This window comes from Haliotis rubra, unplaced genomic scaffold, assembly GCF_003918875.1.
Source record: "Haliotis rubra isolate DU_JTF1 unplaced genomic scaffold, ASM391887v1 Scf159, whole genome shotgun sequence".
Taxonomy (NCBI): Eukaryota; Metazoa; Mollusca; class Gastropoda; order Lepetellida; family Haliotidae; genus Haliotis; species Haliotis rubra.
Window position 1 is genome coordinate 444,530 of NW_025765547.1, and position 17,034 is coordinate 461,563.

A 17,034-nucleotide genomic window follows, 5' to 3' on the forward strand; every position below is an offset into this window, starting at 1 on the left:
TGGCTTTGGTTTCCACACGAACATGCGTTTATACTTTAATTTGTTTCTTCCATTGTTGACGATTAACATATTTGTGGAAATTATGTGAGTGATATCAATACAAACATATTCATTTTGGGCGATTGACAATATACCACAGATTGGGGCAACGAAATAGTTGGGGTAGCAGGCTGTGGTTAAAATGATCCCGTGGGAATGTGTGCAGCGTAGTTTCTGATATCCTCCGCGGTGAATTTGCGGTTATATTGATAACAATTCAACGGAGTTGACTATCTCCTCTCTGTAAATAGTGAATGAGTTGGGTTTCGCGCCGCTTTGGGCAGTATTTGACGGCATGTCAGTTTGATGAGGGCGGAAAACTTCAAGTGATGCAGGTCTTGGAGGTTTGCCACTCTGGTGAATCCTACGAGCACGGATATGGTGCCGACAGCCATAGACATTTTAATAGAGTGAACCACGATCATTGGTTCCTGGCTCAAAGAAGGGACACGACTCTGCACTGTCTGTTGTCTGTTCATGCAACTGGAGCTCACGTGCCTCCCGAATGAACAGATATGTCAGCCTCGATGCATATGGATGGAAGAACTGTTTTGTTGATACTAATGCCCAGTAATGTATTCAACTGTTTCTTTTATGACAAATGTGCCATATAAGCCTATATAATCAATAAGTTCCGTCACTCATTGTCATTCAAATGAATTAATCTAAGAATTACACGTTACTTTTTCTTCATGAAGGTTCAGAATTTTCTGCTGCATTTTTGGCAAGGAATGCCCGAGCACCTGGTCGAGGTTCTAAAAGCGGAAGTACTTGCTGACGTCATAGCGTTGTGTGACTCCATCCTGTATAAGGTGAGCTAAAACAATTTGCAAATCGCCTTGAATTATTGTCTTGAAATATACTAGAATGCCAGAGCAAAAACTCTCACACATCAATATTCCAGCTATGTGACGGCGGCTTGTAAATGACATGTCTGCCCAGGCAGTAACTGATGTTACGTAACGATGCCCGCGGCCTTGTACAATGACGCCCAAATTCAAGTGACTATCCGATCCATCAAGTTTTCAGACCAGTACAACAGAGCCATATTCTAACACTCAGTCTGTCCGGGATATGCAATAGCATCAGTAGTAAAGTAATGGGGAAAAAGGGTAGCACAGGTGCACCTTTTTCCCCATTTCTATACTACTGCATCTGATAATACCATGTCATGATAAAGTGTAATGTAAGAAAATTTAGGCTGGAGGATTAAAACATTTCTCGTCACCACGTTTCGTTTCGACTGCGAAATGACAGGAATATTTGTTTCCATTGCTATGAAACAATAAAAAGCCACACTTTCATTATTTTTTTACAACCGTGCTTTCAAATGTACTTCACACTATCTCCCCCTCACCCTCAAACAGGTGCTTGTCGACGTGCTCATCCCATCCTCCATACAAGATCTACCTGACAGGTAAGAAAACATCAAAGAAACCGCCACTAGATAAACGCCTGGCAGTGATACAAACAAGCCAATATCTCCCGTCCAGCCCCATGTGGGGGCACGGCTTTGTAAGGCAACGGGTGATACCAGGTGAGGGCAAGCATCTTCTCGCCCTGCTCCGTGACAACGCGAGAACGTGAGAAGTATTACTACCCCATGTTCGATCTGTATCAAGCCTAACTACTGCCATGTATCCTGCCGACGCAACATTTTGTAGTAATTAGTCCCAGTGACAAGCTGTGAAAGTTTGCGCTTGTTCCCGAATGACCCTGCGTGATGGGAGATATAGGAAGGATTAAGCTTGGTCGCATCTAATCACAATTCCTTTGTAATTTTGGAGAGCGATCTTAAATGAAATTACAGAAGTAGGTGTAAATATCTCATTTTATGTAGTAGTAATATTCTTCACTATTAACACCATTAGCTACAGTAGAAGTAGTGGTAGTGGCGGTCGTGGAGGTAGTTGTCGGTTTAGTAGTATTTTACTTCGGTGAAATAGTGAAGATTACCTAGTTTGGCAAATACAAAAATCACTTAGAATTATTTATTTTATTTTTTTGGGGCACTGGCTCCGCCAACGCAAAAAAATCTTCAATGTGGTCTTAAGTCAGGGTTCCCACCCCCACCCCCGATCCGCATATGGGAACATTTGTCATAATAACGAAAGGGAGATCCTGAATAGTCTACCGCGCTCCCACGGGGTTCCAACAGTGTAAATGAACTCAGTAGGGGAGGTAACCGCATATTGCACGAAAATTCTACAAGGCTCATTTACTGTGGAGATTCAGTATGTAATGGGTGTAGTCCAAAAGCAGTCAAACAGGGTGTAGATGTAAAACAGGGAATGAATTGAAATCGGTGTTGCTGATGGTGTTTTAGATATGTATGTGTGGATTAAATATTTGGGAAATTTGCAGTAATTCCGGAATAAATGCTAGGCTAAGGTTACATTTGCCTGACCACAAAGCTTCATTATCAGTGTATTTGTTCATTTCGGCAGTCTAGGATCAGAAATCAAGGTGTTCGTTAAACGTCTCCCTGTTTGGTTGGAGTCTTCGCTGGAGAATGCCCCCAAGGACATTCAAGACAGAAAACAAGAAGGTAGAGCACGCACTATTCAGCTGTATTTGTTACTTTCGTCCTTTGTTTCCTTCCTGACCATAACATCACATTGCCCTTCACTGTCTTCACCATCAACAATAAGCAGTGGATCGGTTGTCTTTGCCCCAGTTCAGACTCAGGACTCTCCTCTGCCTGGTCTGTCATCACAACCATCTCACTATCGTGTCCAATCCCGGTATTGGTACGTAGCCGGTTCATCTTCCGTTCAAATATGGTTGACCTTATCCGGCCAAGCATAACAGCATTGGTTGCCCTCACCCGTCATATAGAACAGAATTTTTTTATCCTGTCCAGTCCAGTTATAAATCTAAACAAAAAATCCAACCTTCTGTCAGGTGAAGTATCACAGCTATGACACAGACCCTGTCCAACCTTCTGTCAGGTGAAATATCACAGCTATGACACAGATCCTGTCCAACCCTCTGTCAGGTGAAGTATCACAGCTATGACACAGATCCTGTCCAACCCTCTGTCAGGTGAAGTATCACAGCTATGACACAGATCCTGTCCAACCCTCTGTCAGGTGAAGTATCACAGCTATGACACAGACCCTGTCCAACCCTCTGCAGGTGAAGTATCACAGCTATGACACAGATCCTGTCCAACCCTCTGTCAGGTGAAGTATCACAGCTATGACACAGATCCTGTCCAACCCTCTGTCAGGTGAAGTATCACAGCTATGACACAGATCCTGTCCACCCTCTGTCAGGTGAAGTATCACAGCTATGACACAGATCCTGTCCAACCCTCTGTCAGGTGAAGTATCACAGCTATGCTATGACACAGATCCTCCTGTCAGATGAAGTATCACAGCTATGACACAGATCCTGTCCAACCCTCTGTCAGGTGAAGTATCACAGCTATGACACATGACCCTGTCCAACCCTCTGTCAGGTGAAGTATCACAGCTATGATCCTGTCCATCCCTCTGTCAGGTGAAATATCACAGACCACAGCTATGACACAGACCCTGTCCAACCCCTCTGTCAGGGTGAAGTATATTTACAGCTATGACACAGATCTTGTCAAACCCTCTGTCAGGTGAAGTATTTACAGCTATGACACAGATCTTGTCCAACCCTCTGTCAGGTGAAGTATATCACAGCTATGACACAGACCCTGTCCAACCCTCTGTCAGGTGAAATATCACAGCTATGACACAGATCCTGTCCATCCCTCTGTCAGGTGAAGTATCACAGCTATGACACAGACCCTGTCCATCCCTCTGTCAGGTGAAGTATCACAGCTATGACACATATCCTGTCCATCCCTCTGTCAGGTGAAGTATCACAGCTATGACACATATCCTGTCCAACCCTCTGTCAGGTGAAATATCACAGCTGTGACATATATCCTGTCCATCCCTCTGTCAGGTGAAATATCACAGCTATGACACAAGACCCTGTCCAACCCTCTGTCAGGTGAAATATCACAGCTATGACACATCCTGTCCAACCCTCCTGTCAGGTGAAGTACCCTCTGACACAGGTCCATCCCTCTATCACAGAAGTATATGACACAGACCCTGTCCAACCCTCTGTCAGGGTGAAGTATCACAGCTATGACACAGACCCTGTCAGGTGAAGCATCCCTCTGTCAGGTGAAGTATCACAGCTATGACACAGATCCTGTCCAACCCTCTGTCAGGTGAAGTATCACAGCTATGACACAGATCCTGTCCATCCCTCTGTCAGGTGAAGTATCACAGCTATGACACAGATCCCTGTCCATCCCTCTGTCAGGTGAAGTATCACAGCTATGACACAGATCCTGTCCAATCCCTCTGTCAGGTGAAGCTATGACACAGATCCTGTATCACAGCTATGACACAGACCCTGTCCAACCCTCTGTCAGCTATGACACAGGTGTGAAGTATCACAGCTATGACACAGATCCTGTCCATCCCTCTGTCAGGTGAAGTATCACAGCTATGACACTCCTGTCAACCCTCTGTCAGGTGGTGAAGTATCACAGCTATGACACAGATCCTGTCCATCCCTCTGTCAGGTGAAGTATCACAGCTATGACACAGATCCTGTCCAACCCTCTGTCAGGTGAAGTATCACAGCTATGACACACACTGATGACACAGATCCTGTCCATCCCTCTGTCAGGTGTATCACAGCATGACACAGACCCTCCCACCCTCTGTCAGGTGAAGTATCACAGCTATGACACAGATCCTGTCCAGACCCTGTCCATCCCTCTGTCAGGTGAAGTATCACAGCTATGACACAGATCCTGTCCAACCCTCTGTCAGGTGAAGTATCACAGCTATGACACAGACCCTGTCCAAGCCCTCTGTCCAACCCTCTGTCAGGTGAAGTATCACAGCTATGACACAGACCCTGTCCAACCCTCTGTCAGGTGAAGTATCACAGCTATGACACAGACCCTGTCCAACCCTCTGTCAGGTGAAGTATCACAGCTATGACACAGACCCTGTCCAACCCTCTGTCAGGTGAAGTATCAGAGCTATGACACAGATCCTGTCCAACCCTCTGTCAGGTGAAGTATCACAGCTATGACACAGACCCTGTCCAACCCTCTGTCAGGTGAAGTATCACAGCTATGACACAGACCCTGTCCAACCCTCTGTCAGGTGAAGTATCACAGCTATGACACAGATTCTGTCCAACCTCATGTACAGTCAGATGCCACATACGTGCCTTGATGCCAAGAAGTCCTGGCGCCTGACGTGTCAATTGTCTGATCCATGTCAATGTTCCATCATCTGACGTTCAATCCATTAATCCAATGGATTATACCACCGCTGTGTCGTGTTTGGCCATTCTTTTCTTCCCCAGAACAACGGCATTGGTCCCCAAAACTAGCATCATCTTTTCTCGTTTCAGTGGCACGTGGCTTTGTGTTGAGCGTCCGGAGACAGGTCTCGTTTGTTCACCTTGCGCAGGTAAACCTAGGCCATGGCCTTTAAACCCTAATCAATATTGTGTCGGTTAAATAGATATCTTCCTTGGGGACAATAGTGTTTAATATCACCAACGTCATGTATATATCTCAATTGTTAGGAAATCAAATCTGGCCAGGGTGTGTCTACTGCTGAGGTGTCAGCTGATAGTGAACATCAGAGGAATATGTAGGCCTCTAGAGTGCTGTAGTCGAGTACAACTGTAAAAAAAAAGTAGTTTTCATTTGAAGCACAACACTTTTGTTAGGAGCAAAAAGCGGATTTGTCCACATAACAAATATCCCACGGATTAAAGCATTCAGTCACTAACACTTCAGTGATGTGGGTAGGTCGCGTGTTGTCATTTTGTCCGTCGAATGATCAAAATGTGAATGGGTTCTTTTATCGCGGCTCTGAACAGTAATGGTTTATTTGCGTTTAGATCCAGAACGTCTGGGTGAGGTTCTCTCGCGAAGTATATTACAAGGGCAGAGGGGAGCTACATGTATGAATTAACGTTGTCAGTATCGAATGTGCGTGATGTTGGTACGCATGTTACAGATGTTTATAACGTTACCAGTTACAAGCACGTGTGAATTGCTGACAGATAAACGGTCATCTCTCGAGCGAACCTGAGATTCGAACTCATGATCACGGGTTCCTGGCCCGTGTAATGGGCACTACTCAGCTCCTAACAATTTGCTGTTTTGTAGTCTCTCGTGACTCTGTGTTGTGGGGGCGGTGCGGTAGCCTTGTGGTTAAAGCGTTCGCTCGTCACGCCGAAGACCCGGGTTTCATTCCCCACATGGGTACAATGTGTGAAGCATTTCTGGTGTCCCCCGCCGTGATATTGCTGGAATATTGCTAAAAGCGGCGTAAAACCATACTCGTGCACCCTATGTTGTGTCACTATGCATTTGTATCTAATTATAAATATATTTTACACATGATTATTTCATCGCTCAAAATCTTTCTAGTTTCTAACTTTCTATAGTCACTATTCTACTAATGACGTCTTTCAGCCAGCCAGCTATGACGCGTCTATTGCTATACTATACTCGTGTACGGTACCTGCACATGCACTCTTTGAGCAACATACTCATGCTCGTGGATTTCAACAAAGTGTTGACCACCTGAATACCCACTTGGCGCTTTCCTTCAACATTAGGGGCGGTGGGGTAGCCTAGTGGTTAAAGCGTTGGCTCGTCACGCCATAGACCCGGGTTCGAATCCCCACATGGGTACAATGTGTGAAGCCCATTTCTGGTGTCCCCCGCCGTGATGTTGCTGAAATATTGCTAAAAGCGGCGTAAAACCAAATTCAGTCAGTCAGTCAGTCCTTCAACATCATGCTTACATACTGTTAAAATACTATTGAAAACTCACACATTGCAAACAAACTCACTTACTCTGTTGTTTCAGACAGCCAGGTCGGTGCTGGTGAACCACGACTGTGTCTGTGTGATGCAGGAAGACCTCACAGACATTGACATTGATGAACTATGCTGTCAAGTTGGCTACCACGACCCCGAGAATGCGCATGCGTACAGGGACGCTATCTTAGAATGTACGTACCACCAAATCCCGTAAAGTTTGTCAACTGATAGTCTTAAGGATTGAGCGTCTGTCTGCAAAGATCACGTTAAATGATGGTATTTGTTGATACCTTGCCTGTCGCACAGGTCAGGAGTGTTCAGCTGGGAGTCTATATAATGTGCCTGAGGGTGGTATCCATGTTAAACGCAGGCATGGTGTCACGGTGGGTCAGCATTTAAAGCGGGTGTGCTAAGGAACCAGACACATCGCTCTGTAAGTGCAATACCTTGAACATCATGTTCAACTCACCTCAACTCCTACCTGTGAAATGTTTTTAACAAATGTACGTTTCTTACAGATTTTGACGAGTTTCAAAACCTCCTTGGGAAGCAGGCACCAATAGAGGCGTACACAGAGTGGATGGACAATATCATTGACAAATGTGTTCTTCAGGTGGGAGACTCCTTAATGATTACAAACATGCACCAACTATAGCATTCAACCGAGAATGCTTTCATTCAACATGAAGCTGACAACATAAAACTGACAAAGCTCTTTGAAGAAGAGTTAAACCCAACTCTCTCACTTACTTGAGAATATCACTTCATTCACTTGGTTTTGGTTGTCTAGACAAAGTGTCGTTTTTATTCCACGGTTCCAAATTTAGAAAACGTGTCCGGCGACATGAATGTCATTAAGTGCTTGAGTGTGTTGATCAGAATATCTTTGCTATATTTGATTTTTCACTCTTGTCTGCTAACCAGGCTGTTCCGTTGCCATGGAAACATGTGATCCATTGTGGCAATGACGTCATATCCTTCTCTAAGTATACCCGCAAAGGGTGTTGTGGAGAATGACCGATGACTTTCTGTTCGTACAGTATTATTACATGTTAGGTGCTTTCCGATTCGTGGATGTTGTTGAGTTTCCGATCACAGTAGGTAATCAATGATATTTTCTGTACATTACTGTTTATTGCAAACTGTGTCTACTGCCATCTGCCATTGAGTTTGCTGGTTACAGTTAAACACGTGTTGTTCAAGCTACGTGCTGAACATTGGGGGTGTGGGGTGGGGGGAGGGGTAATACTGTGGATGTATATTCATGTAATCTGTATGATCACTTTCTTGATGACGATGTTAGCATCAACGCAAAATCAAGATTTTGTATATCCATAGAACTACTTTGTTCATCACGCCAACTTCTAAATGCCACACAAAGAAGTTATGCACGTGCTGGTCAAAGCTGACACATGATGGTCAGACCTGTCCATACGGACCACACGTGGCACGTGTTACGTCTTCTCAGACATGTGACCATGTTCGAAATATGCCTTTTCTAGTCAGCAGTGAACGGGTACCCGGTAGGAAGTGAATCCACTTGGCGCCTCCGGGCAGCTACTCCTGCATACTCACCAGGGTGCTGAGAATAATGATTGCTCCCTGATCCGAGTAACAATAGGCTCATAAAGTGAGTTTAGTTTTGTGCCGCTTTTAGCAATATTCCAGCAATATCAGGCGGGGGCACACCAGAAATAGACTTCACACATTGTACCCATGTGGGGAATCGAACCTGGGTCTTCGGCGTGACGAGCGAACGCTTTAACCACTAGGTTCCCCCACCGCCCCTGGGCGCATCAAGCAAGCTTTAGGTATTATTATGCATATGCATATTTGTTTGACTTGGTAGTGTTGTTTTATAGCCGTGTCGAGAGAAGAAATGTGCCTTGGAATTGGTCAGCTCCGAATTCCTGCTGCACTGGGCGCTGATTGGATCCCTTGTGATGAGAGATCTCACCCTTAATAGTGCTTCCAGCTTTGGTAAGTGCTCATGATCAGGATATTTTTCTTGTTGAATTGTTCCTACAATAGTAATGATCAACTGAGTCATATCATGAATACAATTCACGACATTGTACACGTGGTATAAATACAATATGACCTTGACCTTCCCAGGATCGTTCCACCTCATCCACATGATGCTGGACGAGTATGTTTTCCTCGTGATGGAGACACAGAACGAGATGACACGTGATGCGCAGTTACAAAAAAATGTGCAGAAACATATGAAGAATGCTGGTATGTTATTATATTTCTTTTTTATTTCTTAAATCTCTTTTCAAATGTTGAATTGCTTGATGCGTGTCCTCGTATTCCATTGCGTAGAACGCTGTCCATGATGTCTCTTATCTATTCCATACTCCATTATGTGCGGCTTTAAACAGCATTCGTCAAACAAACAATGAATGTTTGAGGGGACCGGGATTACAGTTGTTTGACTCGCTGCAAACTGTGCTCCTTATGCGTATCACCCGTGAAGATCCGGATTAGAATTGGTCTTCAGTAACCCATGCTTGTCGTATGAGGCGTCTAACGGGATCGGGTGATCAGGCTCGCTGGCTTGGTTGACACATGTCATCGTATCCCAACTGCGTACATCGATGCTCGTGTTGTTGATCACTGGATTGTCTGGTCCAGACTCGCTTATTTACAGATCGCCGCCATATAGCTGGAATATTGCCGAGTGCGGCGTAAAACTAAACTCACTCCACTCCCTAGGGGTTGGTGGGGGGTTTAGCCAAGTGGTTGAAACGTTCGCTCGTCACGCCGAAAGCCCGGGTTCGATGCCCCACATGGGTACAATGTGTGAAGCCCATTTCTGGTGTCCCCCGCCGTGATATCGCTGGAATATTGCTAAAAGCGGCGTAAAACCAAACTCATCCACTCACTCACCACTCCCTATGCGTATCAGAAATCTATGACCGTGGGTTCGAAACCACTGTTTACCCTGACTGTGATTCATGGTTTATTAGCACTATACGAGTGGTCTTCAGCATCCTCCAGCATCAAGCTGACACACCTTATTATAACTGATATAGTGTTCAAACTCATGAGTTTTCCCGTTGTTTTTCCGTCTACATTAAGTCTGTAGGGACGACTACCATGTGGTACCAAGGGGCGTGGATCGTACTGCGCATGGCTGAGTTTCCATGACGATATGCCTCCGCGACAGCTGGACTATTGTGGACGTCCGTGGAAACCGCATTGACTCGCTCATTTTTAAAGTTGGGATTTCGTATTTTGTTGGACCATAAATCGAAATGTGTTTATTTAATATACCGAACCGACTGCTTATAAAGACACATTTGTATTTTCTCAGAAGAGATAAAGATGCACGCCAAAGTGAGGACATCGGCAAACAAATCCCAGAATTCTCCAAAGAGCCGGAAACGGAAACACACTGAGGATCACTATGACAGCAACAGCGGTAATCTAATTATACACATAAACAACGATAGCTGGTAATGTTATTATACACATAAACAACGATAGCTGGTAATGTTATTATACACATAAACAACGATAGCTGGTAATGTTATTATACACATAAACAACGATAGCTGGTAATGTTATTATACACATAAACAACGATAGCTGGTAATGTTATTATACACATAAACAACGATAGCTGGTGATGTTATTATACACATAAACAACGATAGCTGGTAATGTTATTATACACATAAACAACGATAGCTGGTAATGTTATAATACACATAAACAACGATAGCTGGTAATGTTATTATACACATAAACAACGATAGCTGGTAATGTTATTATACACATAAACAACGATAGCTGGTAATGTTATTATACACATAAACAACGATAGCTGGTTTGAAAACAAATCCATGTCTTTGTCTAAGACAATAAAGAAATGCCTCTTTTTCAGGGAATACTAAATTTATTTTATATTTTCAGTTTTCAATTGTTCATTAAATGATGCAATTTTGATAAATTTAGGGTGAATTTTAATTGCTATACAGGTTTGTCAATATTTAGACTTTTATTATTTGTAAACTTGACTCGTCTGTCATCTGAATTGTTTATATGACTTTATATGTTTGGACAGTATGGATGTCCCACTTTGACGTTGCCGAATTACGTATGTCAATGGTTCCTTAAACCCTCACTTTTCGTTACAGATGAACATGAAACTAACCCAATCACAGACGAGAACCGCCCATCACATCACCACATCGGTAGTTACGAGCCGCTAAACGGTACAGCATTCTCCAGGCCTACCCCTTCAGCTGTTTCAAGGGATTCGTCCTTCACCTTGCATGAAGATGCCACACGTGGGAATTTCAATCACGCATCATTGCCTCTCTCTCCTATTAAGCATTATTCTTCATTTAATGGAAGTACGTACGACCGCCCGTCATACTTGCCTCAGTTTGGTCTCAACTCTTACAGCGATTACGTCACACATAACAATGCATTTACGTCATCACGGGTCCAGACGTATCCAGACTCTCATGCGCATGCTCAGACATTTCCCTCTGTGCCAATGACATCAGGTTTGGCTCACAGCCCGGGTTCCTATTGGTCAGAAGGTCGAACACATCCGGCCTTCACCACTGACCCCTACAGTCAGTACAACTACAATAACATAGCTCCACCATACGACAGCTACAAAAAAGGTTCGTTTATACGAGGTAGCGTTTACCAGGAGTCATTGAACAGGTCGGCCTTTGACTCGGCGAGAGGGTACTACTCAAGACCACAAGATAACTTTCAAGGTTTGTATATAACCCCATATACCCTATATAATGAGTGAGTGAGTGAGTTTGGTTTTACGCTGCTTTTAGCAATATTCCAGCAACATCACGGCGGGGGACCCTATATAATGAGTGGGTTGGGTTTTACGCCGCTTTTAGCAACATTGCAGCAATATCACTGCTGGGTACCCTATATAATAAACTCTGTCAAAAAAGAAACGCAACCCCTGTCCTCAGATATGAAAAATTCGTTTGAATGAAGTTATTGCTTCCAAACTAAATTTGATTCGAATGTATTGAAATGATACACGTAATTAATGAAGATTACCATCCAAACAACTGCATTTGTACGCATAAGTGGATTTTATTGCTTATTCCGTCACAACGCATGAAATGACCCTCATGGTGACTTCGCACAAAAAAAACACATGCAAATCATGAAAATGGCAGTTAATGTAGGGGTGTATAAAAGCCCATGTGCTTCCGTATTATATTCATTCATGTGTCGCCGAAAAGCTGTGTTAAAAATGCCACGATTGAGTGCTGCCGACCGAAATATCGCCATTGGTCGTGTTCAAGCCGGAGAAAGTTTTGGAACTGTTGCACGGCACCTAAATGTTCACAAAACAACGATATCCCGACTTTGGAGCCGCTACAACAACTTCAATTTGACCAACGATCGCCCGAGAAGTGGAAGGCCAAGAATCACGACCCCCCTTCAAGATCGGTACATCCGGGTCCATCACCTGCGTAATCGGCATGCCCTACCAACCGTGACTGCCACACAAATACCAGGTTTGAGGAGAGTGTCAGCTCAAACGATTAGGAACCGTCTGAAAGAAGCGGGTTTACGTGCCTGTAGACCAGTTGTTGGACCTGTACTACGCCCCTACATCGACGCCGACGACTCAGGTGGTGCAACAACGTAAGGATACGGACTTTACAAAACTGGAGGCGAATCTGGTTTTCTGATGAATCACGTTTTCTTTGCAACGTCACGACGGAAGACAGCGTCTGTATAGGAGACGTCATAAACGTTTTGCGCCCATCTGCGTCCGACAGGTGGACAGATTTGGCGGAGAAAGCGTCATGGTTTGGGGAACCATCTCATACAACCAGAAATCAGACTTGGTGATCGTTCCAGGGAACCTGACAGCCCAACGTTACATCAACCACGTGTTAGAGCTTCACCTTCTCCCGATTATTGACCAACAGACACAGATTTTCAACGGGACAACGCCCGGCCTCATACTGCACGTGCAACAATGAACTTTCTGCAGAATTCCAACGTCAATGTCTTGCCATGACCCTCTAAATCACCAGACCTCAACCCTATTGAACACCTGTGGATACTCTGGATCGACGCGTACGTCAACGTCAGCCGCCGCCACAGACGCTGCAACAGCTCGCCGTTGCACTGCAGGAGGAGTGGAGAGCCATTCCCCAGGAAAGAATCCGGCGTCTTATCCGTTCTTGTCCAAGGAGATGCCGTGGAGTGATTGCAGCGCGTGGTGCTCATACGAGATACTGAGAAAGACGCCCCCCTGGTGACAAACTGGTGTCTGTGAGATGACTTTTGAAATGACAATTTTAAACATGCCCATCTGGGTTATTATTCTGCCAAATTTCAGACTTCTGTCTTAAATAATAAAAATGCCGTGTCGTCCTACAACTTCAGATCAAAATCTCTAAAATACAGGGGTTGCGTTTCTTTTTTGACAGAGTTTATATCTGTTTTTAGTGCTGCAGGCCAAAGCGGGTAAGGGCTATCTACCTCCAAACTAATTTGTCAGAATAATTCACGAAAAGAGTTTGATTGGACATACATTATTTTTTCACATAAAAGTGCTAAATAAATTCTTAGCATTTGAAATAAAAATAATTCCACTTTGGTATTATTTGTCTCAAATTTTTGTTTAAGAATCTGCCATCAAACAAAGTGGGAAATCACAATATGTATATGAAAATCATATATAAGACATGATCAAAAATATATAGAGACATGATCAATCGAACCCGGGTTTTCAGCGAGACGAGCGAACGCTTTAACCACTAGGCTACCCCCATCGTCCCTCGCATATTACAGATTTATTACCTGAATAGATCAGCTGAATACATTTGAAAATGTTTCTCTGTATTTCCAGTAGCCTCTTCACTACCCGTGGGGTCTTATGGCGGCAACTTCATGGAGATCGCCCCTACAGGGGGCCAGTACGGCAGGCAGGAAAACGTGGTCTACCAGGACGACATGTACTCCACCGGCACGGGCTTCACCAGCTTCGGCAAAACCTACCTCACAGCGGCGCCATTCAGATAGTGCGTGGACAGACACGGTGGTGTGTCTGGACCGCGGGTGTTGACAGTTCAGATAGTGCGCGGATAGTTAAGATGGTGTGTCTGGACCGCGGGTGTTGACAGTTCAGATAGTGCACGGATAGTTAGGATGGCGTGTACTTACACCTCACATGTTCACATGTGTGGATAGGCGATGCGTCGTGTCAAGACGACGGGTGCTGACAGTTTGGAATAGTGTGTGGACAGTTTACATGGCGTGTATACACGGCGTGTTGACAAATGAGAACTGAGAATATTGTGTCGACAGACGCAGGGGCATGTCCAGACCGCAGCAGCTGAGTTTGGGTGTCTAGGTGGCAGGTGTTGACAGACAAAAATGGTGCATGGACAATTAAAATGGGTTCCCTTCACAGAAGATGTTGACAAATGAGACTGGAGAATACTGTGTGGACAGACGCAGGGGCGTCTCTAGTTCTCTGCAGTTGAGTTTGGTTGTCTTGACCGCAGGTGTTGACAGTTGAAAATGGTGCGTGGACAATCATCTACACTGCACATGTTGACACTTCAGAATAGTGCGTGGACAGGCGGAGTAGTGTGTCTCAACCCCAGATGTTGACAGTAGAGAAACGTTCGTGTGTGACTCGAGTCCTCACGATGCCATGTGGTGTGATGTTGACACTTGAGAATAGTTTATGGACAGACGGAGTAGTGTGTCTCAACCCCAAATGTTGACAGTTGAAAAACGCTCGTGTAAGTAGATGAGACTCGAGTCTCCACGGTGTGGTGTGGTGTGATGTTGACAGTTGAGAATAGTTTATGGACACACGGAGTGGTGTGTCAAGAAGTCAAATGTTGACACAACTCTTGACTCTACGTATTGACATGAGTCTAGCCTACAGGTGTGAAACCGTGCAGGACTCATGTCTTGACAACATGTGTGGAACCGTGCATGACACGTCTTGACAACAGGTGTGAAACCGTGCAGGACCCATGTCTTGAAAACAGGTGTGGAACCATGCAGGACCCATGTCTTGATAACAGGTGTGAAACCGTGCAGGACCCATGTCTTGACAACATGTGTGGAACCGTGCAGGGCTCATGTCTTGACAACAGGTGTGAAACCGTGCAGGACCCATGTCTTGACAACAGGTGTGGAACCGTGCAGGACTCATGTCTTGACAACAACCGTATTGACATTTGTGAAGGCGCAAGTCAGGGTAGTGTTGGTCTGCTATTCCTAGACCGTACACATGTTGGTGCCACCTAGACAGGTGTAAAATTTTGTGACATTGTACGTCCGTTCTGGCAGTGAGGATTCTCACAGTGTTGTTATTACGACAACATGATCAGACGCTCTCTAACCCTCTTTCATCACTGATGCTCATGCTGTTGATCACTGGATTCTCTGGTCCAGACTCGATTATTTACAGACCGCCGACATACAGCTGGAATATTGCTGAGTGCGGCGTTAAACAACAAACAGTCAATCTTACATCACTGGTACCCCAACGCACACTGGTACCCCACCGCACACTGGTATTCCCGCTCGGCTGAATGGTAACAATACAGTCACGGAGAGAGTTGAGTAACTTGAGTTCCCACCTAGGCTCGATCGTAGGCTAATTGTAGCGCAAACAGGGTTGCGCAACAAAGAGAAAATGACCAGTCTCGCTTTGCTCGCATATACGAAGACTGGTCATTTTCTCTTTGTTGCGCAACCCTGTTTGCGCTACAGTTTGCCCGTGGCTCGATATACGTTACTAACGATCATACAGATTTATTGGAAAGTAATGAAACCCTCCTCTCACACGCCCTGCTTTAGTGCAAACGCGGGGACTCATCCCAACAGCTGTTCCCGGGGCCCACTTCGACCTTTAATAGCTTGATACTGTCACCAATAGTTTGGTGGTTGTCAGGAACAATGACGCACAGCGTTAAAATACTATCTGATTGAGCATTCATCACAGCTGGCTATCATAACCAGCGATGTTTATGTTTTTCAAACGACCTGGGACCCCATCCACAAACCTCCATGTATGATAAGATGTTGTGCGTACTGAACTCGAAAATAATTCAAAGTTGGGGACACATTTGACAAATGGTAATTTTTCAATGCAGACATGAAATGCCTTGGACTCACTACAGTGACATCTCGTGAATCTTGACCAGACCATCTTCTCAGAAATCGTGCGGAATAACAAAGTGACCAGTCGTGGAGTGATACCTGTCAGATTCCCAGTATATCATCCGTAAGGCAGGTTTTCCGAACTGTCGCGCTCCAATCTAACCAGGTGTTATGGTATATGTATTTTAACACATGGCTTCACAGCTGTTACATCGGTGTCTTGAAATTAACATCGTCACGATGTCACTTGATAAATGCTCTTCCAGCACATACCTGTCTGTTTGTGACATTCCAGTCAAAACACTGAATTTGACCTTGTTTCAGAGAGTGGGTATGGTTTTAACTACGTTCGAGGAGGGGCGAGACACGTCAGAAATTGGTTTAACTTAAAACTTTCATAAATTTTTAAAAGAAATTGACCTTCAGTCAACTAAACTGTGAAACAATTAGATGACGTGTTCATCTGATTATCTTACATATCGGGTTATTCGAATATTTGAAATCCCAGTAGGGAGGAACTAGGATTTTGAATAATATTCTCTTGACACAAATGTTACTGTATATTTATTTTCAGATTTCCATACAATAAGTCGTTCAGCCTACACGCTGGACGTTGTGAAAATAGTGTGTGGATCATTCTTTCAGAGAATACAAAGTACATGTGGAAGCGTTAGCTGAGCGCTCAAGGGTACATCTTGCTAACATAGTGAACGCTATGTATCTAAGCTAGGGTACATCTGCAATGTTTCTGGTGCATGTGCTGTCATAGGAATGGGGCTAATTTGGTGTATTTGAGCTGTATGCGGCCTTATTTCACAAACTGACTAAAAATGGACATTCGTCAATACAACAGTGGGCGTTTTCACGAGTCATAGAGTCAACAAAAGTATTGACGACCCTGCGACGTATGATTGTGTCAAGAACCCGAAGAACGTGGACACTCGGACTGACAGAAGGATGCTACGATCTACTATTCCTGTTTGATCCAGAAAGCTGCA

The 17,034-nt window shown here is 44.5% G+C and overlaps 1 protein-coding gene across 1 annotated transcript in view; it reads left to right on the forward strand.

The window, feature by feature from the left end:
- The window catches only part of LOC124271217 (DNA-binding protein RFX6-like), a 46,600-nt gene extending 31,048 nt beyond the window's left edge, over nt 1–15,552 (forward strand). The window contains exons 9-19 of the mRNA XM_046706294.1: nt 738–851; nt 1,407–1,456; nt 2,487–2,587; nt 5,464–5,522; nt 6,942–7,086; nt 7,414–7,508; nt 8,758–8,875; nt 9,011–9,133; nt 10,215–10,322; nt 11,041–11,637; nt 13,761–15,552. Coding sequence (XP_046562250.1) covers nt 738–851; nt 1,407–1,456; nt 2,487–2,587; nt 5,464–5,522; nt 6,942–7,086; nt 7,414–7,508; nt 8,758–8,875; nt 9,011–9,133; nt 10,215–10,322; nt 11,041–11,637; nt 13,761–13,933 — 1,683 coding nt within the window. The 3' untranslated portion in view covers nt 13,934–15,552. The remainder of the gene's footprint in view (nt 1–737; nt 852–1,406; nt 1,457–2,486; nt 2,588–5,463; nt 5,523–6,941; nt 7,087–7,413; nt 7,509–8,757; nt 8,876–9,010; nt 9,134–10,214; nt 10,323–11,040; nt 11,638–13,760) is intronic.
- Nucleotides 15,553–17,034: the final 1,482 nt, after the last annotated feature.